At 35.8% G+C, this 26,738-nt stretch overlaps 1 protein-coding gene across 2 annotated transcripts in view; it reads left to right on the top strand.

The window, feature by feature from the left end:
- The first annotated feature begins 2,904 nt into the window (after positions 1–2,904).
- bcl9l (bcl9 like) overlaps positions 2,905–26,738 on the top strand; it is a 42,584-nt gene continuing 18,750 nt past the window's right edge. Inside the window, exons 1-3 of one of the 2 annotated variants that reach the window (XM_028045140.1) lie at positions 2,905–3,329; positions 24,809–24,882; positions 25,922–26,316. In XM_028045140.1, the coding sequence (XP_027900941.1) occupies positions 26,004–26,316 (313 nt within the window). In that variant the 5' untranslated portion in view covers positions 2,905–3,329; positions 24,809–24,882; positions 25,922–26,003. The remainder of the gene's footprint in view (positions 3,330–24,808; positions 24,883–25,921; positions 26,317–26,738) is intronic. The other variant, XM_028045141.1, reaches the window with a different exon arrangement.

The raw sequence follows: 26,738 nt of genomic DNA on the forward strand, positions 1-26,738 counted from the left end.
AAGGGAAAAATGTCTTGTTGAAAGTAAAATAATCTGCCAGTGGAACTAGTACTTTATTTTTAAAACAAGCCCTATGTCTTGCTGAAAAGTTATTTGTAAGTTAGTTTTTTCAGCATTGTGCAGAATATATGTCAAATTAAATGTGGAAACGTTTTTGAATTAGTTTATTTTAAGTCACAAAAATATTTTATCTGCATTGTGTTAAGTTTTTAAATCCGCTGAACATCACTGATGTGAATATGTAGTAAATTATATCACAATGCAACCCTTTCTTCTTAGGGCTTAACTTTATTTTATTTTTATGTCAGAGAATCGAGTTTGTGCTTTTATTTTATTATTGAAGAAAATGATTTGATCACTATAGATAATTTAGGAATAAAGATTATCCTCATGTGGAATTGTGAATATATTAAGCTAAATTTATCTGAAGTAAATTACAAAAGGTGAGTTTTTTTTTGCCCGACCACCAGGGGGAGCAAAAGAGCAAAGGTAAACCAGAACAGCTGGAACAACAATCATGGATTCCTCTCACCACTAATAAGCTGAGATTGTTGCAACTTGGTGCTTTGTGTGAACATTTTCTAACTTTCTCAAAACATCAAGATGACTGAGTATTTTTTAAAGTTTCTCAAATAAACTAGATGAGAGCAGGTGTGTTTTTTTAGTACAGGAAGTAAAATCAAATCATTTAAAAAGTAATGGCAAGTGGTTAAAACTTGGAAACAAATCAGTTTTTCAACAAAACTTTAATCAATATAAACATAAACTATGATTTTATAACCAAACTCAACTTTATTGAACATTTATTGATTCTTTGGTCAAATAATTATTGAGATTTATGCATGGTGCAACTGACGATATTATAATGAATATTTTTAAGCCTTTTGTTCTTTTGTTCTGTCTACTTTGACCATGTCTGGATTAACAGAAATCTAAAATAAAATCAAACTTCTGTACTTTCATTATTTTTAAAAACAATCAAAGTTGTTTGTTTCCTATTTATAATAGCCTGGAAAATGAAGCAATAAAATAAATCACAAAAATCAAACATGAATATGAATTGTTTATCTATTTGAAATCCAAAGGTGGAAAAAATTTTATTCAATATTAAAAAAGTATAAAAACATTCGTAAAATATATTAATGATTGGATTAGCTATAACGTAAATAAATAAGTGTAATAAAATATTAATTTTTGAACACCTTAATATTGTTTTGTCATAGATTTGTGTTTGTAGAGTGAATGTTTATATTTGCTTTATGCAGCTAATTTAGTGAATAAAACTGAATATATATTATGCAATATTTTCCAGCTTTATTTATAGATGTTTTACATCTGTTTGATTATTTATTGATCTTTAATTTTAACGTACATAAGTTAATAAAAGACTAAATCATGATTCGTCAAAAGGCAATGCAGATATAAATAAATTGAAAATACACTAAGAATAAATTTACTTATGCTTAAAATACATTTGTGTTTAGATTGTAAAACTGAATATATTTGTAATAAAAGTATATATGAAAAATACAAAATTATGATTTTCCTCCTTAAAAATTTTGTATTTTCTACAATATGTAATGAAATATTTGTCTAACATGGTGAATGTGCATGATTTCATTGACATTTCACCTGAAATGTATAATTTGTGGATTTCTTTAATAACTTCTAAGCACAAACATAGAATCCCCGTTTCTAAAATTAGCATCAAAATGTTGTGGAACCAGTTAATCTGGACAAGATGCGTTTATGTCAACTTTTGATCAGAATTTTGTTTCACTTTAGGAAACGTTACAAGGAGAAAATGAAGATCTTTGTCAACCATATTGCATGAGATTATTGCTTCTTTAGTTCCTTTTTGTATCATATAAAATATGCAAATGTATTGTGGTGCCAATCCTTTCAGTGATTTATAAACTAATAATATTTTATTCTCTGAGCTACAAAGATAAACAACTGGATGATATTCTCTAGATCTTGGTGAAACCTTAGTCTTTTAATCCTGAAAATTTCACTGTTTAGGTGATAGAAGGCCGACTTTATAACTGACTTTATGTGGCTCTGAACGCTCAGGTCAGAGTTCATTACTACACCCAGATTTAAAATGCCCCCCTACCCCACTTTGAACAAATTTGGTATAAGGAGAGACAATCAAAGGATAAAACTTTGAAACTCCACGTTTTCCATGTTTTTGTGGAAAATCTCTGAGATAACCTCAATATTTTTTTTTTCTAGCAACTTTTTGACTTTTTAAGCTCAGAAATGTCCTTTGGGAAAATTTCAGATTTTTTTTTCTAGTAGAGTTTAAAATTTTCAGACTCAGAAATGTTCTTATTTTCTTTTCTGGAAAATTTAATTTTTTGTGCAAATTTTCAACTTTTCAAATCAGAAATTTCTGAGTTTTTTTCTAGCTGTTTTTTTTACTTTTTAAGCTCAGAAATTTCTTTTTTTTTCCTTTTTTATAAAAGTTCTAAAATTAATCTCAAAATTTGTATTTTTTCTAGCAAAGTTTCCACTTTTAAAACTGATAAATTTTCTTATTTTTGTCTGGCAAATTTCCGATTTTATTTCACAATTCTTTTACTTTTCAAATCAGAAATTTTGGAGTTTTTGTGTAGAAAATTTCTGAGATTAACCTCAAAATATCAGATTTTTTTCTGTAGAACATTTTAAACTTTTCAAACTCAGAATTTTCCTTATTTTTTTCTAGAAAATTTCAGATTTTTTTTCTGGCAATTTTTCGACTGTTTAAATCAGAAATTTCCCAGTCTTTTCCAGAAACTCTCTGGAACAAATCTCACATTTTCTCAGTTTTTTTGGCAGAAGTTCACTCGTCCATTTTTTTTTTTTTTTGTATGTAATTGGCCGCCGTCCACCAGACATTTTAAACCTGACAGAAAGAGAGTGATATGAGGAGTGCAGTTTTCGGTGACTGGATGTCAGCAGAGTGACATACGGATGCCCGTGTGGCCACACTGATTATTGTTAGCGGCTGGGAGTGATACGGACTCGTCCTGCCCTTCCACATCTTGAACAGTGGGAGTCATGAACCGCTGCAAGGTGACGCGTCCTCTGATTTCAAGCGAAACTTCAGCGCAGACATGCCGATGTTATTAATCACCATCTGCACCTCGCTGTGAACGCCAAGCGGCAGCTCGTTTTTTTCCTTTCTTATCAAGCGACAGGATCGGGACCATCTTTGCGCAGTGATACCGAGAGCGGCGGCGGCGGCAGCAGCGGCGGCCACTCCGGGGAATGTGGACCGAACCCGGGGCCGTTGAGTCCCGACATGATCGGCCTCTTCTGATCCCAGACAGCCGCCGAACGTGGTAGGAGCACCGCCGCATTTCTCAACACTGTCACCGCCGGAGCCTGTTGGGTTTCATAACCGCCCGTTTGTACGTGTTGAAGCGCGTAACTTTCTTCCTGAGCCCGATAAGAAAAAAAAAAAAGTTGAAATCCCATTAGCTAGCGCCGCTTCGCCTTGCAGATGTGCGCGCGCGTGTATGTGTGTGTGGAAGACGGCGCTACGGCGACGTCAGCCTAGCGGAGACATGAATTAGCATGCTAAGTTAGCTCCGTGGGTCTGGCTGGCGCAGCGGGGCTCCACTCAGCAGCCGCCGTGGGGTTCACGTCAGGGGCATGGGTCCTCAAATTCTCCCGGTGGGAACGCCGTTCCGGTTCGAACCCCACCGCTTCCAGTCTGCGGAGAAGGAGCAAATGGGTGTTTTGAATCCAGATGTGCCCACTTCTAATGTTAGCTTGTCAGCTAGCTGATGGGAGCAGCGGCGTTTAAACAGCCTAAGCTGAGCAGGTGACATACTGTGGGTATGTGGAAAGAGCTGCAGGTTTCACAACACCCCTTAATGCTGTAGAGGGGAGAAAAGGTGCATTTGCTTTAAATATTGCAATAAAAACGGGTGTGAAAAAGAAAGTACACCCACTTTAAATTATATGATTCAACATATCAGCTGAGGTGGGCAGAGTACCCAAACATTATACTCACATCAGAGTACTACTACTTCTACATATTTTTACTCAGTAGCAATCTAAGAAATTATTCAAGAGTAAAAAAAAAATTGGGCGTAAAAAGTCTGCTCAAGTACTGAGTAACTGATCAATTTATCAATCATTTAATATTTAAAAATTACATCATGAGACCGGACCAAATTATAAAGTTAAGTGGAAATTTTGGTATTTTAAAGGTGAAAATGATAATTCATGTAAGTAACAAAATATAAAAAAATCAGGCAAACGTTTTTCCAAACTGCTGAAACTTTTAACAAGAACTGCAGGCGTGTGGCTGTGTCTGGTGGATTTTTGGTTAAAACATTTTTTATTCAGTGGGTAGAAAATCCAGAAATTTTACTCAAATAAGAGTAGAAATACTTCATGATAAAATTGCTAAAGTAAAAAGTACAATGTAATAAAAATACTCCTAAAGAAAATTTTTACAAAAAAGATACTCGGGTAAATGTAACTACTTACTACACAACTCTGCATATAAGGATGTTCATCAATTTAACCTCAAATGTTGCCAGCCCCATAACTATGGAAGCACAATACTGCCAAACCTAGCAAATAAATATAGCAGTGGTTTCTTTTTACAATGAGAAATCCCCTAATTTTAAGCAGATCAAAAACTTGTTATAACGAGAAACTCTCGTTCTAGTGAGATTCAAATTCATTCAGGGATGCCAGAGTTCATCAGATGGAGAGCGAGTGAGCGACGTTGTCGTCTGCTAGAGGAATTTAAAGCGTGAAACTTTGTTGTCTTAACGAGTTCTACATCACATTTAAACGAGGTTTCTCGTCTTAACAAGTTTTGCATTTTTGTTTCAACAACGTGTCTCGGTGTAACACGTACTCCACTTTGTTTTACGAGAACGTTTTTGTAATCTTAACGAGTTTTGCATCTCGTTTTAAACAAGAAACAATTTTAAAAAATTAAGTTTTGTGTCTCGCTTTTGGGAGTTTTCTAGTCTTAACGAGTTCTACATCTCGTTTAAACTAGGTTTCTCATCTTAACAAGTTTTGCATTGTTTTTTTAACGAGAAGGTTCCTCGTCTTAAATGGTTTTGCATTTTGTTGTTACAAGACGGTTCTTAAGTTCTGCATTTTAACGAGGTTTTTAATATTCATGTAAACGTTTTGCACTTTTACCAAGTTTTTGTCATGTCAATTTAACAAGTTTTGTATCTTGTTTTAAGAAGGTTTCTTGTCTTACCAAGTTTCGCAGTTTGATTTAAGAAGGACTTACTGGGGCAAGCAGTGACCTGATGCTTTGTTTTAAATTATTTTATTAACTGAGCATCAGCAGTTAGAAGGTGGGAAGACATTAGCAATTAGCAACCTGATAGAAAAAATGCTGTTGCTCTTAATTTCTGGGATTATTCTGGAACATCTGGAGGTTATTGTGCAAAGTGAAATTTGTCAAAAACATAAAAAAATTAACATAATTTCTTTAGTCAGAGGCTTCTTCCAAATAGCTGTAATACAGACTGCTACAGGTGTTCATTCTATCAGCATCTACAACAGTTCTTTAAAGGAAATTGTATGAGTTACAATATTTAGTTTTCCTCTCGGATTAATAAAAGTCTCATAGAACTGAATCAGGAAACAACAATCTGGGGAATTTTCAAATTCCAAATAGATTTTTTAAAACTGGGAAACATTTTAGATCATTTCTGATATTCCCAGAGCCCAAAGCTGCATCTCCGACTGTCTCAATTAGCATTTAGCACACTATGAGACGGAAACTGCTTGTAGGAGAATGTTTCTGCTTTTCTGAAACAATATGGCTGCACGACTTATGTTTGCATTTAAATCAATTTGGAAAAGAGATGCTCAGAGAGAAGTCGTAGCAGCTGTGAAGCACGGTAGTGGGAGGTTTATGATCTGGGTTTCTTTTTGTCTAATTTGGCTAATCAAATAAAGGAACATGTGATTTTTATATTCATCTCCCAGTCATTAAACACTTCAAAATCAGTAATTCTCACATTTTCTGGTATATAAAAAACTCACCATCTCGTGTAATTTGATACACATTTCCTGATTTTAATTAAAACTCAGTTAAAGATGAGGCTTTAGACCACTTTATACTGTTTTTAAAGAACTGGACTTATTCTTTGCCCTGATTGCAGTTTTCAGGCCGATTACTGATCTTTACAGAGCCTGACCGATTTCGATTTTGGCCTGTAATGGTGCTTTAACAAAGCACTTTAACTGTGGTCTGTGGACAGTTTTGCAACTTCTTTGGATCATCTTTACTTTGTATATTTCTGTTTCCCAAACATTTGGGGATTTTTTAAAGGCTTTTTACAAGTTAAGGTTGTTTAAAAAATCTTTTAGCATCATTGGAAGAAATAAAGGACTCTTTAAAGTATAGGTGCACTGATTGCAGTTTTCAGGCCGATCACCGATCTTTATAAGACCTAACCTGCTAATTTCCATTTTGACCTGTTTTGATGCTTTAATATTTATTTAATTTTTAATATTTAGGAACTGAAAACGTTTTAGTTCTTAAGATCTTATGATTAATATTTTAAAATGAGTTTTTATTGTTTTTAGATTGAATAATGCTTTTATTGTCATTCTGCTGCACTTGGAGATTTACATGTAAAGTCCGTTCTAAATAAAATGTATTATTTAATAACAGTTGAAGAATGTGAACACTTTTTTAAAAATCTGTTTTGAATCATTTTTACTTCTTTATATTTTGTCTTTGCAAAATAAATGACTTTTCAGAAAAATACAAGGATTTTGTTAAAGGAGGAGTGCACTGATAGCAGTTTTCTGGCAAACTGATGCCTATTTATTGTCTGAAAAGTTGCTAAATATAGAGACAAAGTTGCTAAGTTTATTAATTAGATGGGTGACTCAAGACACACAGACCTCATTTTTAGACGATTGGTTTCTCATTAAATATCGGCCGATTTTCAAAATTAAGAAAATCGGTCCATTTTATTGGTGAACTCCTAGTTGAAGCCATTATAAATCGGTATTGGTAAAGAAAAGCCAATTGGTTCATCTCTAATTTTTGCTATAAATTCATATAATTTTTATACGTATTTTTAATCATATTGACAATACAACCTCAAAACTGCACTAAAAATGTATTGGAAATGTAAAGTGTGTAGAAACCGTGATGTGATTAAAGCTCTATTACAGCAGCAGATATATTTGCACAGCAAAGTGCTTACGTGTTGCTTCTGAAAACTGGTGTCATGTATATTTAAGGCCTCTCTTTTCCTGTTACTGTCTTCCTCTGTGTTTTTATTTATTTATGCTGGGCTTCTGCCACCGGCCTGTTGAATGCACCCATGCTTTACACAGGTTTGTCTCAAGCGCGCTTTCTCTCCTTGTGCACAGTCTTTCTGCATGTGTGTATCTATAATATCCTGCAGAACTATATTTAGCTCCTAACAGAGTTTGCAACTTGATTCAAATTGTCTCTCAGGGCTGCTGAGAGCTCTACGTTTCTTTCCTCTGGAGGTGAAACGTATCACTTTCTAAGAGCTGTGAGCATCTTCCTGTTTTCTTTTTATTCTTGCTGCATAAAAGTGCAGCTGAACAGTAACTTGCAGCCATGTTTTTAAGCACTTTTAAGGACAAATCAGACTTGAAATGATCATTTTGTGTTAAAAATGTACAGTATATATTTGTAACTTTTAAATGCAGCTGCTGCTGCATCCACACAGATTTGTTGAGCTGCTGACAAAGTGATTCTTATCTGGTTAGGTGATCTGAGAACTTTGGGGTGAGTTACAGGGAGTGCCGCTAAGGTGAGCTATGAAAGAATAATGCGACACTGAGAATGCCTCCATGCCCAGGCATTGAAGTTAGAGTCCAATGAAATAAAAAGCAAGGCTTCAGGGCGAATTCCCCAAAACATAAAGCCGATCTGACTGTGACACCTGCATTGTGTCGCATATTTTCATACCACTGCTGTTGTGCTTATCTTTTGCATGTTTTGCATACAGAGCAGCCAACGGAAACTGCTCCGCCAAAAACATACAAAAGCTGCTAATGTTTTTATGTACAGCAGACAGATTTGGAGCACAGGCTGGCTCTTTAACTTGATTTTGTGAGGTTGGGTGAGAATGACGCAAATTTGAGCCACGATGACTCCTGGAAATACGGAAGAGGATTAGAGCCACTGAAAAAAATCTAAAAAACTTTTTGTTCTTAGAATTCGGACTTTACTCTTCCGAGTTTAAGTCAAAATTTTGAGAAGAAATGTCAAAATTCTGACAAAAAAGGCAAGATTTTGAGAACAGGCAAAATTAAAAAGTCAGATTTTTCACACAAATTTCAGGTTTTTGAGAAAAAGTCCTAAAAAATATTAATTGAGAGAAAAAATGTCAGAATTGAGAGCCAAAAGGTTGCAGTTGAGAGACAAAAAGTTGCAATTGAAAGGGAAAAAAAGTGAATTGAGAGGGAAAAACAATAAAAACATTTTGGGGAAAATTAAAAGTCAGTTTTCTTAGAAAAAGTCAGGATTCTGAAATTAAAATCAGAGTTCTAGAAAGAAAGTTAATTTTAAGAAAAATTTTAAAATGTGAATTTTCTTCAAGTACTATACAGTATTTGTTTGTGACACTATGAATGCTGTGCCATACTTTCACAACCATACAGTTACCTAAAAATAAGTAATACATTGTTTTTCTTTTTAATAATAATCTTTAACGTCATCACAATAGTACCACAAATTATTGCGATAAAATTCCAATATCGCCCAGCCTTTCTCAGAGACGATATTTCACAGTAACATGTCCTGGATGACACCAAGAACTGCTAATCCACTTCATTTGCTTTTGCTGTTCCGCGTTAGATCTCCTTATTGGTCATAATGTTAGAAAGCAAAGCTGAGGGATGTTGGAGTAGGGGATGCAATCCCTGCCCATTATGATCAATGGAAGAGATGGCTCAAGCTTCCTTTCTCTCTCTGTTCTGCATCCATGAACCTTTTTTCAAAGGGGTCATAGTTCATGTGCTATTTGCGCTTTTCAGATGCTAATCAGCCGCTCCCAACTGTAAAAACAATTCCTCATTGCCACGGTTACGCATCAACACACACACACACACACTGTTCCGAAAGTAAAAGAAGTAGAAGCTGCATAGCATCCAGAACCAGAGAGAGTAACTGTCCATCAAGCAACAAGAAGCAATTATAAACAAAATTTAGAGCTACATGATGCAGTTTGTTGTTTTTCTTCCCCAGATAAAATCCTGATTTTAAAATACACAAAAGTTTCAGGTTGTAACTTGGGAAAACATTTTTTAAAGTGATATAAATATTTTAAAACTTACACTCTGCTCTTTTTTTGAGTAATTAAAGCACAAAGGTCAAATGAAGGATTTCTTAGTGTAAGATTTTCTGCTTTGACTGTGGCGGAGGTTTCGTTCAGAACCAAGTTTTGGTCTCGGTTGTTGTTGCGTAACGCCTTGTGCAACGTCTAATGATTTACAGAGGAACAACAGTTAGATCATAGTTTGGTTTTGGCACTTTGCTCTAATTAGACAATGTTGAAATGTCAATATTTACTATGCATTCCTGTTTCTGCAGTGCAGAAAGATGAGATCTGGAAAGGATACATTTGTCAGCTCAATAAAAATTTTTTTTTATTTTGTAGCTATATGTGCTGCTGCATGAGTTTTGCTGGCTGCTGCTGTTGCTCTCTTACATCGACAGCGAGGTGTTTTAATCTGAGCTGACTGGCCTCTGCCCATCACTCTCGTTTTCCAGCTGCTTCTGTGCCATAATGCCTGCCTTCAGTCCGTAATGAAGCTGCAGTTAAGTCGTTTTCTGTGCTCTATTTGGATGTCTTCCCAGAATGTCTTGGAGAGGATACAACCCTTAACCCAATGTGCAAAACAAGCCCGGGTCTTCCCCGCTCCTGGAGCCATTCGCTGGGTTCCTGAAAGCTTCTTTACACTTTATTTCCATCCAGTTATTGAAGGAGTTGGTGTGGAAATCGCCAAAGTTTTTTTTTTTTTTGTCCTCCATTTGGTTCTGGCCACAACAACAAGACTCTTTGCCTCTGCTTAACTCGCCTTTTTCTGTTTGTCGTTCAGTGGTTTGCTTTGGTGTAAAGAAAGGTCAGTCTCGGGTCACGTTTCCTGCTGTCACTGCTCACTGAAGCTGTTGGCTGAAAGATTATGTAACGTACAGGAAGTAAGAGGAACAGGAAGCGCATTAAGGCCTAATGAAGCACTTTTAAAGTGTGAAGTTGGTCCATTAAGATGGTTTCGAACTGAATTTCTTCAGCTTCCCAACCGCTTTGAGTTTAGACATTTCGCCGACTGTTTTGTTGATTAGTGGAAATCAAACTAACAGACCAAATAAATAGAATAGTGATTGTCTTTGTTGTCCAATGCAGGAAATTCAGGTATAACTGCAACATGCAGATCATACAAAAAATCAAATGGTTAGAAGTACGGAAAAAAATAGATTCTATAGAGCCTGTTGTATGTTATTGTTTACATCTGGAAAATTTGCGTGCTTCCACAGTCCTTGTGGGCAAAAAGACAATTCTTTTGGTTGCCATCCATAGTCGTGCTGCTGCGATAGAACAACTCCGTTAACAAAATGAAACCTGGAGATGCAGGTATTATTAATTCAGTGCAGTGCGCCACAGCAAAGGGAAAAATGATGCAGAACAACCGTTGATAACTCGGCTACGCTACGCACAGTCGTTGCCATGGTAACTGGCCACAACACTACTAATGTATAAAGATTCAATACCAAAAAACACGCAAACACTTCTCACACAAAGAACAGAATATTCAGTTTTCATGAGTATTGAGCATTTTGTTTTCAGGCTTAATGGTGATTTTGGTTTATTTTTTTATTTTATTTTTAATAAGTGATTGCTGTGGCAGATTAGCTACCATTGCTGTGGTGGTAGATTAGCTAATTAAACACCTCCTTCACTGATGATCAGTCAGATTTGGTGTGTGTGTATCACCTTTTTCTTTCTTTTTTTTGAACTGAAGTGAAACACCGAATTCCACAACAACATCTACATGTTAAAGTTGTCAAAGTCAAGCTAGCATAACTGGCCTACTACCATCTAACTCGCCTTTTTTTCTTTATTAAAACTTGTTCTTGAACTTATCTAGTTGTTATAGTGTACCAAAGCACTGCGTCTCTTTTTCTTTTGTATATGATGTATACATTTAAAATTTAGTGCGTTATGTTGAAAACTTGATAGTGAAAACCAATGATTTTCATCGTAGCAGCAAAAAGCAAGCAAGCAGCTTTTTGCTGGGATCTTGCACACGTGACGTCTTGCTGCAGTAGGTTTATAAAGAATTGCAGTTCCTAGTCCTGGGAATTCTGAATTGATTTAAAATGCTCAAAAAACTATTTTAAAATACATTTAGGTTGTGCGTCTTTTGTCTCTTGACATTTGCTTCCCAGCAAACTCGGAGTTTTGGGTTATGAACCATCTTGCGATGCTTTCTCATAGTTGTACAGAAACATTTGCACATGCTGACACTCATTGTGTGTATTTACCTTTTGTGTCTACCTTTTCTCCATTTCCTCTGTGGTTACTCTGTCTAGGGTTGTCACGACACCAAAATGTCAAACTCTGTCATTTTCGATACTGGAGCGGTCTTTCTTGAAAGCATATGGTTCTTTCTAAGAAGGATCTGAAAAATATAACAACTCACTTTTAAAGTATAACAATGTTTTCATTGTTTTGAACAGGTCAAAAATGTTAAGCAGTCAACATCCAGATTTCTGATTTCATGTACAGCACATGTAATGGTAAAACCAGCCAATCAAATGTGCTGGAACTCAGCTTTGGTTGCTAGGTAAGGCCCTGAGCTTTGCTGGGGTTGCTAGGTAACGACACAGTGCCTGCTGATTTGTGACGTTACATTCCGGAGATTTTCATTTTTTAGATGCCAAAAAACATTAAATTGTTAGGCCCATCGCAATAAGCAATAAATCAACTAAAAGACAATCAATCATTTCCATTTTTATCACTTATCCTTTTTCACCTTTTTTTTCTCTCTCTCTTTTTGTACCAAACCGGATGACAAAAGTGTTTAGGTTGGTGTTTTGGGCTCAACTAGTCCTTTTTTTGATGGAAATTTTGTTTAGAGACCTCATGATTCATTTTATTTGGTTTTATTTTTGCTTGTTTAATAATTTTGGATATTTAAGATGTCTTCCAGTTGTAGTGTTAAAATGTTCTTTAAAATGTCAAATTTATTGATCTTTCGGAATGAGTTCTTGTGTTATTATGCCATTACATTATATTAAATGTAAATGGTCTCAAAACAACAATATTACCGTGACAGGCCTGCAAATTATTGTCAAAAACCAGATAGGTGGGATTTTTTTTTTTTCTCTGAAGAGTTTTTGCGGCGCTAGTGGCTCGTATTTTTTCTACAGTAGGCAGACAGGAAGGAGGGCGAGGAGAGGGGGGAAGACATGCGGTAAAGGTCATCGGGACTGGGAGTCGAACCCGCGACGTCTGCGTCGAGGACTAAGGCCTCCAAACGTGGGGCGTGCTAACCCCCTGCGCCACCACAGCACGCCCCAGGTGGGATTTTTAAAAAAGCAATAGAAACCAAAATGGAAGCACAAAATGTGAAATTTGCATATTTCCATTTTAATATATTAGGTCCAAAATCCAATTCTCTTTTAGACCTCAAAGGAAACCGGAAAGGACTTACTGTTTCATTTCTAATTCATCTTTCAGGTTTAGCTCTGTAACTAAAACAGCATGGGTCATTCTGGTGGATGATGCTTAACTATTTACATCTTTTGTTTTTTAAGAAATGTTTTGTAAAGTTCCTTAAAAACTGTTCAGACAGAAGAAACGGGGGCCTTGAAAGAGTTTTTTTACTGTAAATGTTTATTTTTATTCCGTAAGAGTGGAGACGGGTTAGCTCAGTCCTTCACTGGGGATTTATTTAGTTATCAGTCACATGTTGTGTTAGCCGTGGCCTTTTCCCAATAGACATACCACATTCAGCCCACTTTCCTCCTCCTACGGCTGGCGCCACGCAGAAATGCAGTTTGCTGACGATCTGATGTCACAAGCGTCTCCGCTTTGCGTCCGTGTACCCGTATGAGCCCCTGCGTCACGTTATTCATTATTAATTCGTCAGTGCTGTTAAACACTTGGGCCTCTGTGTTTTCCTGTGTTGTTGATCCACAGGATCCACGCCAAGGCAGAAGCTGCCTTGGCGTCGGGTTTTGTTCTCTCTGGTGGCCCTGACTTTCCAGGACTCTCTGCGTCTATTAATAACCGCTCTGCGTGACCCACTGGGACTAGACGGGAGCGCTTACCTCCTCATGGATAAACACCAAATATGTTTGGTTTGATCCCATTTCTGTCAGTAAACAGATGTAACGTCTTAAACTTCTGGTATTTTATGTCGTAGTCTAGTGGCGTCCAAACGTTTTGTCAAGTCAAAAGTGCAACAATTTGGTTTCAATCAAAAACGAAAAAAAGTTGGTGACATGTTTGGTCCATCTCAACAATAAACATTCATTATTTTAGGGTCTTGTGTATAAGAAATCTTATTCCAAATTTTCAGCAACAAATGTGACTCAAATCCAGTTAGCTTCTTTTGTGTTGTTACGAAATTGTCAGCTCCCGTTGCTGAATAACTTTACAATTGATCGATCCTGTGTGACGTCAACATTCTTCTTTGGTGCGTCTGGGCTGCTTTTGGATCGTAGATCATTCACACAGAAATCTGATTGCGGTTGAATATAGTTCTTGGTATGAATGACCTGGGGGGAAAAAATCGCAATTGAACATCAAGATCTGCTGTGTGAAGGTAGCCTTAAATAAGAACAGGGTTTGGGTCACTGTCTTTCTTTGAAAACAGTTTGGCATATTTATCAAAGTTTCATAAATCAAATGTAGACATTTTAGGTGCATTCATGTCTGCTTTTGAGAACTATTGGTGAGCATTTCTAGTTCTATTTACTGTGATAAAAAAAAAATTAAGCAACAAATGTAAATATTAAAACATGCATTTAAATTCAATTTGTCAGTAAAAAGTTCTGCTTGGGTTGCTAGGTAACAGTCTGGGCTTGGCTGCGGTTGCTAGATAGTGGCGCAGCACCAAATTGTCTCAAAACAACAATATTATTGTTCAGTGTAATAACTTCTGGGGCAATTTATCATCCAGCAGAATTTGTTATTGTGACAGGCCCAATTATGAGGCAGCCACCACTGTGTTTTATGGTAGAAACTATGTGCCGTATTCCACAATTTAGTTTATACGGCAAGCAGTTAGTTGAAATTTTATCTGAGGTTTATTGAAGGTTTAGAAAAAGCCTTAATACATATCCATGTCACACATAACTGATTTATATCTCAAAAAACCTCACAGCTGTATTTTCCTTCTGCATCAAAATTAAGCCCTTTTTTAGTACATGGATTAAAGAAATATGGATTTTTAAAATATCCATATTTAAGGAATATAATGTGTGCTTCCAGCACAATATACCTATTCAACTTTATTTTTACATTAATAATTTTAATACTTGATCAAACATCCTGCTTAGCAGTGTATTGCCATTTGCTTCTATTACAAAATTTCAGAATGTTGGCTTCTTTTTGTGTGCTCACTCATTTTAACACATGATGATCATGTGATTTGAAAATTTTTTAACTCATTGAATTATTTCCACTTATTTGGTTAGATCCATCTGGACAGGATCCCATTTTGAAATCGAATTTGCTCCGGAACGACTTGGACGAATGTCAGGGAAGCATTTTCCGTCGCTGTGTTGTGAGACTTCATCTTCTGGAGAAGAAGTTTATTGCCACATGACGCCTCCGATCAGAAGCAACAGCAAGTTTGGTGGCACGCTTAATAAAAGACGGATTAAAAAGACAATAAAGCGGAGAAAAACACTTAGACAGTAATTGCATTTCATTTGACAAAATAGTTTGATTGTATGAAATGCATGAGTCAGTCTTTTGTGATAGCTGTTGTATCTCAGTTCCAAAATATGCTGATTAATTCCCAGAGAGAGAATTATTATCTGAGATGTTTGAGCTTTATAAAATCAAAGACTCCTTTTTATTCCAAACATATTGATCTAAGATTATTCTGCATGTTTCTGCACCGAAAAACTGCTGTTTTAACATCAAAACTCCTTCTGTTTGCCTCACGTTTTGTCCGATTAACATTATTATTTGGATTTTTCCTCCTTTCTTTCTGTAACATTTAGAAACTTTTAGTAGCCTCAGCAATTGAACACAATAATAAGAGTTGTGATTAGTGTGGGGCCTATATACCCAAATCATGCAGGTAGAGTTACAGCATAAAATAGGGGTGTACTGATAAATTGGGTCTGATTTTTCTTAATTTTGGGTGATTACCTGTTTGTAGATACTCAGTCATGCTCCGCCATGAGAGATGGCTGTAATAGTCACCACACTGTTGCCAATTTGGCAACTTTCTGGCTGTATATAAATAGCAATTTTTTAAACAAAAAAAGATAATTGTCAAAATTGGAATCGGCAGGTCGGGCTTTTTAAAGACTGGCGTTCAGCCAGTCACCGTTAATCGGTGCATCTGTAGTACAGAGCATATTAGAATGGCCTACTCAAAGTTCAGACCTAGAAGTGGCAAGATGTTATGGCACTAGACCTGCAATAATGCTTATTTTTATTACTAAATATTCTATCAGATATTCTGCTGATTAATTGGTAAGAAAATTGGCACATTTTGCATATTTTTAATTTAACTTCTTAAACCTTTTTTCATGAAACATTAGAAATACATAAAAATATGTAAATAAACAATTAAATTAATATGTTTTTGCCTAAAATGCAACAGTATTTCCTTAGTGAAATATAGTAGTGAAATATGTCATTTATTCTGGTTTAGATATTTTGAGGAGGAGGAGAAAAAAAAAACCCTTTCAGAAATCAAGATGGTGCACAACCAGTCTAAACAAGACAAAGAAGTGACTCAGAGTGGATCAATGCTTTAGCGTGTGGCGCCATGTGTGAGAAATAAACAGCTTAATGCTTCTGTGTTGTGTTTGAGGTGAAAACCTTCTGGCCCGCTTGTATTCAGCCCACGTTATTTAGGTGGAAATAAAAGCAGACCGTAAAAAAATTACACCTTTCTAGTCGTCTCCTTGCAAAAGTTCCTGTCAGATATCAAAGTAGTTTCCCAGTTCAGAGATCCATTTTTAACATTTCCAAAACGCTTGCAGTAAAAAATGCGGGTTTCTCTGTTGCGAACAGAAGCAAAGGGTAATAGTTTGTTCAAATCAGTCGTTCACAACAACCTACCGGAGAAAATGGATCCCAGTGTGAAAGGCAGTTAAGAAACTGCTGATCAAGTCAACAAAACATGAAAGATTTAACTGTGACAGGCCTGTTTCTGCGTTTCAGAACCAGTAAAGAGCATGCATCATTGAATTAAACACGGACCCGGTTGGAACTGCAGCAAACCTCCCAGTTCAGCTGGATTATCTGAAAACAGAAAACCATTTGATCAGGCTTGGTTCATATCAAAATTATTAATGATATTTTAGCATGCGCTAAGCATGGTAAATGCTCAAGTCCTGATTTGTTTCATATTAATTGTTGCGTCTACAGACAACTCCCACTGGTTTCAGCCACAAAGACAATGATTATCTCTAGTCTTAGTTTGGAGAATTTTCCTTAAGGTGCGTCTGCCTTTATGCCTTTAATGTTAAAAATGATACTCGTATTGGTTTTCCTAGTATTTATGACCAGTTTTCCCAAATAAAGCCTTCAAAAGTAGCGGTTAGATTAAACTTTTGAATAATAATAACTTCTCCTGAGGAATGGGCAATAAATCAAAAACAATATATATCACAATAGACACGTTTTCAATATCAAGACATGATATATTCTGATAGAATATTCAATATATAGAATATTCAGTGAACTGCTTTTCAATGCGAGCCAACCGAGATTTGTGGCACTCCTTTGTTACCTAGCAACAACCAGCTCTCACTCTTTGGTTACCTAGCAGCAACATGTTGAATAATTGCCGCAGCAACAGTTAAAAGTTTTGCTGTTGTGTCTCATAACTGCTTATAGGTACAAATAATACGGCATGTAGTGAAAACTGTGGATAAAACAGGAAAGGTCACGTCAGTTTGGCAGTATTTAAAATATTTAAAACAAAAAACGAATCAATAATTATTGATATTGAAGTTTCTCAGCCATTTTGTTCTGTTCTACTTCTCCTAATCCCATCATGTGACCACTTGTGTTTTGTCATTTAAATTAAAGATTAGTTTGAATTACTTCTTATGCTTTTTATAATAATTGTAATGTAGATATCAAAGCCTTGTTTGGTAATTATTCTTTGTATTATTTTTTATTTTATTTCACTAAATATGTGCAGTTAACAAGTACTGTTAACAATGTAGGTGTAACCTTTGTTTTTAGCAAGACAAATTGATCATTGTCTAGGGACAACAGATGAAAAATAACCTTTTGGCTATTTTTGACTAATAATGGCTTTCTCGCCACAATTAGCGAAAAAGCGCTAATTATGGCAGTTTTACAAAAATGTTGATTAATGTGTATTAATCAACCCTACCAAATAAATCGATACTTTTGAGGTTTTATCAATTTCATCAATATCAGATTAAATCCCGGTTTGTATAGCCAACCACTAGATAGAAATATTTTCTTTTTTTGCAACATTTAAAAACCTTCATAATTGTTAGTGGCAGAATTTATTTAACTTTTTTTTTAATTTGTCAGTTCATTAAAGTTTTTTTGTGCCGCTGTTAGCATAAATCATTTAGATTTCCTTCCTGATTCTCCAAACTGAGATTGTTCCCATTGCTTCTTATTGCAGGTAAGCTACTGACGAGTTACAGATATTCCACAGAACCCCGCTACCTAAAATCTTTCTATTTAAAACATTGGACAGACGACATTTCAAAGCGCATTATTATAAAGTAAAAGTTATTGCTGCAAGTTGTTCCAAAAACAAAAGACACCTTACGCATGTTATAATTACAAAATACGTAACATTTCTTTGCTGGGCGGCTGTAATTTACTGTAATGCTTTAATATAAGGAAATGAGAAGAGAGATGCTTTTCCACTCAAGTCGTCTTCATATATTTTCTGTTTAAGTAGCTGCTCACACAGATTTGTTTGTTGTGCGGAAGCCTGAATGAAAAGCAGGGTTTTAGCTGGATATCCTGTAATTGCAGACAGTACACAGCAGACGATTGCACTAACAGAGAAGTACTGTTCTGAAATAATTGTAGTTTTACCCATATTGCCAGTTGGAGGAGCAGAAATCACAGATTGAACAGAAAGAAACCAGCGGCCACTGAAACTCTGACTCTTCTTTGGGTATTTCGTTTCTTTCTCCCTGTTTGGTTTCTGATAGTTGTGCATTATAAAAGCAGATTTTTGTTTAGATTTGCTAAAATATATTCATATAATTTAGCTGCAAGATGCTAAGCATACTTTTGTCCTGACGGTAACTGAGTTATGAAAATGCAGATTACTCAATCTTACTTAGAAAATTCACCACAGATAAATTTGAGGTCCCAGAGCAGCTCTGTTTTTCTTTAGTGCATGTGCCAAATTTAATGGAGGATCTGGATTTAACTTTGTTAGCATGACAGCACTGTGTAATGTATCCTCGTACTTTATTGTTTTTCTTTGGCATTTGCATGTGAAGCGCATCTGTACAATGGACTCGGTGACTGTAAATGAGACTTTTACCGCAAAAGTTTTCTTCGTTGGCTCTGATTTAAGGTGAACAGGACGCAAAGTTAATCGTCTCAGTCACTTAATAGCTACTTTTAAAATCATATCAGCACTAGATCTTTAATTAAATTTATACTTCTTATATTGTTTATATAAAATTTGGTATTAAAGTTAAAATCAAACAAATTTTTGCCACTGACACTAAATCTGATTTTTTTTTTTTTCACTTTTTTGTTTATTTAGGATTAGAAATTAAACTATATTTGCTTGCTTTAGTTTTTTTTTTTCAATAAAGCAAAGGGAAAAAGTGATAACTTTCACCAAGTTATGCAGAGAAACAGTGAAAAGGAAAGAAATTATTTCCAGCCTGCTTTGACTGTGAAAGATTCCCTCAAATGGGACATTAAGTTAAATTTTACAGCCACGATATTAATGTAGAAAAACTGAAGATCAGCCGGATTGAATGGATTTGTTGAATATTTCTGTAAAAATGTCAGCAGTTATGACTCATTTTCTCATCTGTTACATTCCTCAGAATTTAATGAATGCAGATGAAACCAATTAAGCATGATTTAATTTTAGATTTTCATCTATAAAAGAACGCAGACGGGAATCAGAAATTCATTCATCTGTTTGCCTCGGGTTTCTGCAGTAAGACAAACTGAAATGAGACAAAAAATAAAACAGTTTGACATCACTACCCGCATAGAACAATAATTTAAAACAAACAATTTAATTTCTAGTTATTGAAAACGGTATATAAGAGTCTACATTGACCGTTTGCACTGCAAAAACACAAAATCTTACCAGATTTAGTTTAGTTTCTAGTGCTAATATCTTTTTCCAATTTAAAAGATGGAACCAATACTTTTTTAAATCAATATTGAAGAATTACTGACTTAAACAAGCTTTTATATTTTTCTGAAAAGTTACTTATGAGTTAGTTTTGGTTTATTTCAAGTGTAATAGGATATTTGCATTAGAAGCTAGATGAAAGATACTTGATAAGAGTTTGAATTTTTGCAGTGCAAAAATGTGGTCATAACTGATTACCATTATAGTACTTGCAATTGGTTTCAACTCAATAATATTATCATTTATCGCAGTAACTTCTGGGTCAGTTTATCCTCCAGCAGAATTTATTGTGACTGTCAAGTCAGCAGTTTTCCAAGTGATTGTTTAGCAAAACGAGACATTTCTGTTTTTAAAAGTCAGAAAAGCTGGGAAATGTGTACGTTTGAAAATAAGCCTGAATAATCTAAAATCAACAGATGTAAATGCATGGAATATATTAGAAATCTAGTTCCCCATAAGTATTGGAGTGCTGACGTAAAATAGCTACAAAAATAAAATTCCAATTTTAATTGCATCTTTTTCTTTCTTTTAAAAAAATTTTGCTGGATGATTGTCTCAGAAGATAATGCGTTAAACGATAATGTTTCGAGATAATTTTTAAGTAATATAATGGTATAAAAATGATAAAACACAGTCTTAAAAATCAATAGAATTTGTTTGCTACTTTTAAAATTCTAATGAACATTTTAAATAACAAAAATAAATAAACTAAACAGCAGAAACAACAAATAAGACAACTTATTACATCTTTATAAGCAAAATTGTCCTTAAAAAAGATCTAGTAGAGACTAAAAACACCAGACTGAAAACGTTTATCATTCAGTTTTTGGTAGAACGAGAAAAACGATAAATCATGCAAATGGAAATTATTGATCTTGTTTTAATTTATCATGTGATTAATTGACTTATTGTTTATTATGACAGGTTTGCATTAACCAATTCTTTGAGAAATCCAGTAGCTTAAAGTCTTTGACATTTCAAGCTAAAATTCATAACAAAATATTTTAGTAGTTTATACTTTTTAATGTAAACCTGAATCATCTGAGCTTTACAAAAATAAATGATTGAAATAAATCAGTAACCGGGATCTCCTTTAGTATTGAAATGCTGAGATAAATTAACCAAATATAACTTTTAATCTTTATGATATTTCTGTTTTGTTTTTGTTTTTCTTTTTTTTTTGTGAGGGGAAAGATGCATTTTGTTGGACGATAGATTGCCCTAGAAGTTATTGGGATAAACGATAACGTTGTTTGGAGATGAGTAATATAATAATCCTGGACCACATTCTTAAAGATCAATAAGGCTTATTTATATTTTAAGGAACGTTTAACACTGGAACTGGAAGACATTTTAAATATCCAAAATAAATAAACAAAACATAAAAAACAAATAAAATTAATTATTAAGTTAATTATCGTCCTTCCATAAAGGAGCTAGAGACCAAAGCACCAAACTGAAGACTTTTATCACCCAGTGTTTAAAGTCTTTCACATCTCAAACTGAAATTTATCCTAATCCTGTATTTTGTATTTATTTGTTTTCTACATTTGCGTCGCCTTGATTCCCTTATCGTGTCTGCTACGGCAGAACCGGCCGTGACCTCGGTCCGCCGCTCTCTGGCGTTCATCTCCTCACAAGCATCCACTCGAAGGTCAGCGTCTTGATTAGTCTGCTGCCTCCTCCCGTTGTTACACAAAGCCAGTGACTCATACTTTGTCAACAGTCTGATCGTCCGAGTTAATGAGTGACGAAGCTTTCGGCCGACCGAGCGACCGGTCGGCGCTGAGGCTCCGCGCCGAATCCGCCCGGTGTTGGTTAATGACTAATTGCTGTGTTTACCGACGCCCAAAGCCGGGGGAAATGTTGGTTTATGTCTCTCTTGATCTTCTGTTGTTTGCCAGAAACAGGTGTGGGAGGGTCTTGTTGAGACCTGTAGATGTTTATATCCTTTTTTTTTCTCCCTTTCACACACAGACGAAATTATATGGAAGGGAAAAAGTGTGTAGAATCTGTTTTCTGTGTGTGAATTATGTTTACACGAGGTTAAAATCAGAAATGCAGATTGAATTCTGCTCTCTAAGTTTTTCACTTTGCTGAGAAATCTAGAACGGAGACACTGCAAAAACACAAAATTTTACCAAATATCTTAGTCAGATTTCTAGTGCAGATATCTTATTACACATTAAATAAGAGAAAACTAACTTAGAAACAACTTTACAGCAAGATATGGGCTTGTTTTAAGTTAATAATTCCTTAATATTGATGAAAAACACTGAAAAAAATCTGCCGTTGGAACTAGTGCTTTTTAAAGCCAATATTAAGGAATTATTAACTTAAAACAAGCTTTTTTATCTTAACTTTTGTTATATGTTAGTTTGTCTTAAGATAAAAACTAGACAAAAGACTTGGCTAGATTTTGTGATTTTGCAATGTATAATATGTTTCACACTGCAAAAACACCAAATATGTTTGGTAGTTTCTAGTACAAATATCTCAGTACATTTGAAATACTACAAAACTAATTTACAAGTAACTTTTAAGCAAAATATGGAAGCTTGTTTTAAGCCAATATTTCCTCAATATTGATAAAAAGTTCTAGTTCCACCTGCAGTTTTTTGTTGTTGTTTTCAATGATAACACTTTTTTCATGTTATACTAAAAATAAAGGAGTTACTGACTTAAAACAAGCTCCTATATCTTGTTTAAATCTTGTAAGTTAGTACACTAGAAATAAGACAAAACTGAGATATTTACACTAAAATCCAGACAAATTATTTTTTTTATAACACTAGAAAAATGTTGTCTTACAGTTAAAATAATCTGCCATTAGAACTAACACCTTTTAAAATTAATATTAAAGAGTTATTTACTTAAAACAACCTATATTTTGCTAAGAGTTACTTGTAAGCAGAGTTAGGTTCCAACTAGTTACATTTACTTGAGTGCGTTTTTTATTTATTTATCTACTTTTACTACGCTGTTACATGAGTAATTTTATTATGAAGTATCTCTACTCTTAGTTGAGTAAAATTTCTGGATTTTCTACCCACTGAATGAAAAACAGTCATGTTTTCACCAAAAATTTACCAGAGACACACCTGCAGTTTTTTATGAAGTTATTTATTGAAAGAAACTGATTTGGAAAAAATAAATATTTTGCCTTATCTTATTATTTTTGTTATTTATATGAATTATTGTCACTTTGGTTATTAAAATACCAAAATTTTCACAGAACTTTTATTTTGGTGCGTCTGATTATGTATTTTTTAAATAATAGATGATTAATAATTTGGTCAGTTACTCAGTGCTTGAGTAAACTTTTTACCAAATACTTTTTAATACTTTTTTTTACTCTTGAGTAATTTCTACTTTTTACATTTACTTGAGTGGAAATATGTTGAAGTTCGGCCTGTTGCGATAAATGATAAATCGCTTAATCGCACTATCGACCTCATTTTAATTATTGGCTTTATCGTTTCTTCCGGCCCTTTTCTCTTTCTGTTGATGACACTGAATGAAAAAAGGCTCAACTCCGGTGCTCTCCACTGACCCTCCCTTCCTCATTTCCTTAGTGTAAAGCTCAGCGCAGACTACACAATCTTAGAGCTGTTGGCCGATTGTCGGCCCATTTTCAAAACCTGAGCGACCACAAACTAGCCGACAGAAATCCTAGTTATAACGGTTCGATCGGGTTCGGACCTGCCGTGTGGTGTCCAACAATGGGCACATAATAATGGCTATAAGTTCAGTTAACTAATTTTAAAACCAGGCATTAATCAATGCTTTACTACAATCTACCTGCAATGCATGTGGCTAGTGTCAGTCCTGACCGAATGATAGTCATTATAACCTATTTACGTCACGTTAACGAAGAACAGCTGAAAAGTTACCGGGTTTATCAACTGCGGTAGCAATTTAGCTCCAACTCCTCCCCTTGTCATTTCTATATTCTTTGTACGAAATGTTGAATAAACATTAATATTGTTTCCACATATCATCTCCAATGTCCGCTGGGTTTGGGTTGCGCCGTGTCAGCTGTTTGGGATTCTCCTCCGTAATTTCCCCTCAGAAAGCACAGAGGGGAATCTGCGCTTTCTGATTGGCTACCTGTCACATTCAACAGGTTGCGTTAACCCCTGATTTGGATCGGAGCGGCCATGTCGATCTACCGTAACACACTACAGGATGATCGATTACAAAATCGCAAGCGACAATCTTCGAACGCCCAACGTTCTAAGATTGCTGTTTCAAAAAACCTGTAGTGTGAACTATTGCATCAGGTAGTCGATGTGCCCATCTTCTCTATTTAAATCTAATTATTACTGAAGGGCAACATAGTATACAGACTTCATAATCTGCACTCTTTTGGCTGAATGCAGTATTTATTTCCACCTTGGCTTTATGTTGTTTAGTTTTTATTCAAGTACATTTTTTGTTAATGGAGACTGAGAATCCATTTTTGGTGGTTTTGTTTATTTTGTTTATCAGTTCCCGTGTTAAATATTCTTTTGAAAATAAAGTGTATCTATCTTTGGCAGGAAATCGCATGCATCATTACGTCATTTCCATTAAATCAATGTAAAAAGGTCTTCAAACAATATTATCGTTTATCGCAATCATTTTTGAGACAATTAATTGCTCAGCAAAATTTGTTATTGTGACAGGCCTAGTTGAAGTAGTGCTACTTTTACTTGAGTATAATTTTAGTTAGTTTTAGTTTATTCCAAGTGTACTGTGAGATGTGGACTAGAACGGGAGTAAAGATGCTTGTTAGTAGTTTGTGTTTTTGCAGTGCAGTCCTTATCATCTGGCCTCTCCATGCAGGCAGAATAGATTAAAAGCAAACGCAGACGCACTGAGGATGTCTGAGTGAGTCAGAGTCTCAATCAGGCTCTCGGTTTGGGGAAACCGAGGGAGAGGTAGAGCGCTCGCTGGAGTTTTTGTGGTTTGCAGAGTGTCTGGCAGGGGGGTGGGACCTTCAACACTGCTGAGCTACTTCTGAGTTTCAGATCCCTCCTCCTCCTCCGTGCAGCACTCTCTTTTGGCTCAGTTTCTCTTAAAGGGCCAGTCGCCCCGCAGCGCGGCGTCTCCTCGGCCTTGCCGTCTTTTTATCTCTCTTGTCTCCGCACATAAAGCTTGATGTTGACCTCCAGGCTGAGGACGCAGACAGATAGCAGCGGCTCTAAAGGTTGCTATCTGCCTCATCTGATGACATTCCTCTCCTGCTGTCCTCCAGGTGTGTGTGTGGTCAGCGAGGCGCCCTGCAGAGCAACATGGCAGCATGTCAGTTGAGCGTCTAGGTGTCTTTAGGTGAGTGAGAAAACTTCATTTCGCCCCTCCACCCCCCAATCTTCTTTCCCAAGGTTGAATTGCCTGATTTCTTCCTTTATTCTCTTTAGGATGCAAACAATCGGTTAATGGTTTATTAGATAAAAATGAGCTCCGATCGATTAACGAATTACGTCCGCTTGAGACCATCTTTCAGTGTTGTAGTTTGGCCGCCATCCAGCAGAGGGCGACGCTGGGCATCCTTACGCGGAGCCGTTGAGACAGAATCAAAGATGGCGGCGGGAACTTTGTAGAACGGGGATGATAAACGGTCCAAACAGAGTCCGGCTTGGGATGGAAAATCTACTTTTTGCGGTTTTGTTTTGAAATGTAAACAGTCGACCAACTCTTTAAGTTATCAGCTTTAATAGCGCTTCATTCAGCCGAGCTGCACAACGGAGTAACGTCAACTTTATCACCTAAAAATTACTGATGTGCTACGAAAGTGAGGTTGACCGAAAAGCGGCGAGTATAAACAATAAAGAGAAAAAATGTAACATGATGCCAACAAGCCGTTTATTTTGAGTTCTGTCGTGAGTTAATGCACTTAATAGAGCGAAGTGTTATTACTAATTCAAGAGCAACCACAAACTGCTTCTGTATGACTCTCTCTGTTAATGGGGGATAATGTATTTCACATATTTTATTCTTTTCATCGTTTATTTTTCTTATTAGCAAGTTAAGAAGTTCTTGTTTTGTTGTAGTTTATAAGTCTGTCAAAGTTTCACCATATTATGAATAATGTACCCCTTTATGTTATGTGAAGAGGCTTTACCCTCTTGATACAAGGAAAAAACTATTTTTAACAAAAATGGTAGCTTATCAATTAACCGTTAGTCTAACAATAAGATCATTCAACTTCAGACTAATTTGTTAATTGATAACCAGTATCCCTACATCTTTTAAATCAAGTTTATTTGTATAGCATGTATAGTTTAAAGTGCTTTAAATCATAAAAACGTCATGAAGTCATCAGTTATGGAAAAAGCACTGAACATTACATTTTGTTTTTATGTTCTAGTGTGGCCTGTTAGCAATGTGAGCTCCACTAGGGGCGCTGCAGCTCTCCTCACCAAAGCGTCCACCTCTATTCGGCCGTTCAGATGCACACCGACAACAAAGCGGCCAACCATGGCAAGCAGGTCAACAGCGACGGCCGCTCCCAAATCCCAGGTGTGAATCAGCAGCAGCAGCAGGGAGGTGTTCCCGGCATCCATGGAGCCAAAACCGGACAGGTTTCCCTGGGCAACCCGGGCCAGAAGGCGGCGGCGGCGGCGGCGGCGGCGGCGGCGGGGCAATCGGTGAGCGGAGGGATGCTGAAAACCAAATCCAAGCGGGAGCGGAGCGTGTCCATGGACTCTGGCGAATCCAGGAGCGGCGCTCCGGCTCCTGCGCTGGAACCAGATGCCAAAGCAGGTGAGCTCTCTCATAGGGGAAAAAACAAACAAAAAAACTTAGATTTTTATTGATTAATCAAATTTTTAGTTTTTGAAGATCTTCATTTTTGTTATTTTTTTATTTGTTTTCACCAATGCACTCCTGGGGTTTCCATAGTTCAATGTGACGTCAACGCTCCCATGGTGGCCATCTTGTTTGACAGCTTCTGTTTATTTTTGCTTTGAATTCAGGTCAACTCCACAATAGAATATCAAAAATTAAATATTAGGGAAAAACAACTACTTTTTTCCGTACTACAGTAAAGAACAATATATATCATGATAAACACGTGATCAATGTCAGTCTCAGTTTAATAGAATATTCAATGCATAGATTATTCACTGAACTCTGATCCAGAATCACAGAGCATTCTGGGAGATGTAGGCAAAAGCTCCTCAACC

The sequence above is a fragment of the Xiphophorus couchianus genome, chromosome 18 (assembly GCF_001444195.1).
Source record: "Xiphophorus couchianus chromosome 18, X_couchianus-1.0, whole genome shotgun sequence".
NCBI lineage: Eukaryota > Metazoa > Chordata > Actinopteri > Cyprinodontiformes > Poeciliidae > Xiphophorus > Xiphophorus couchianus.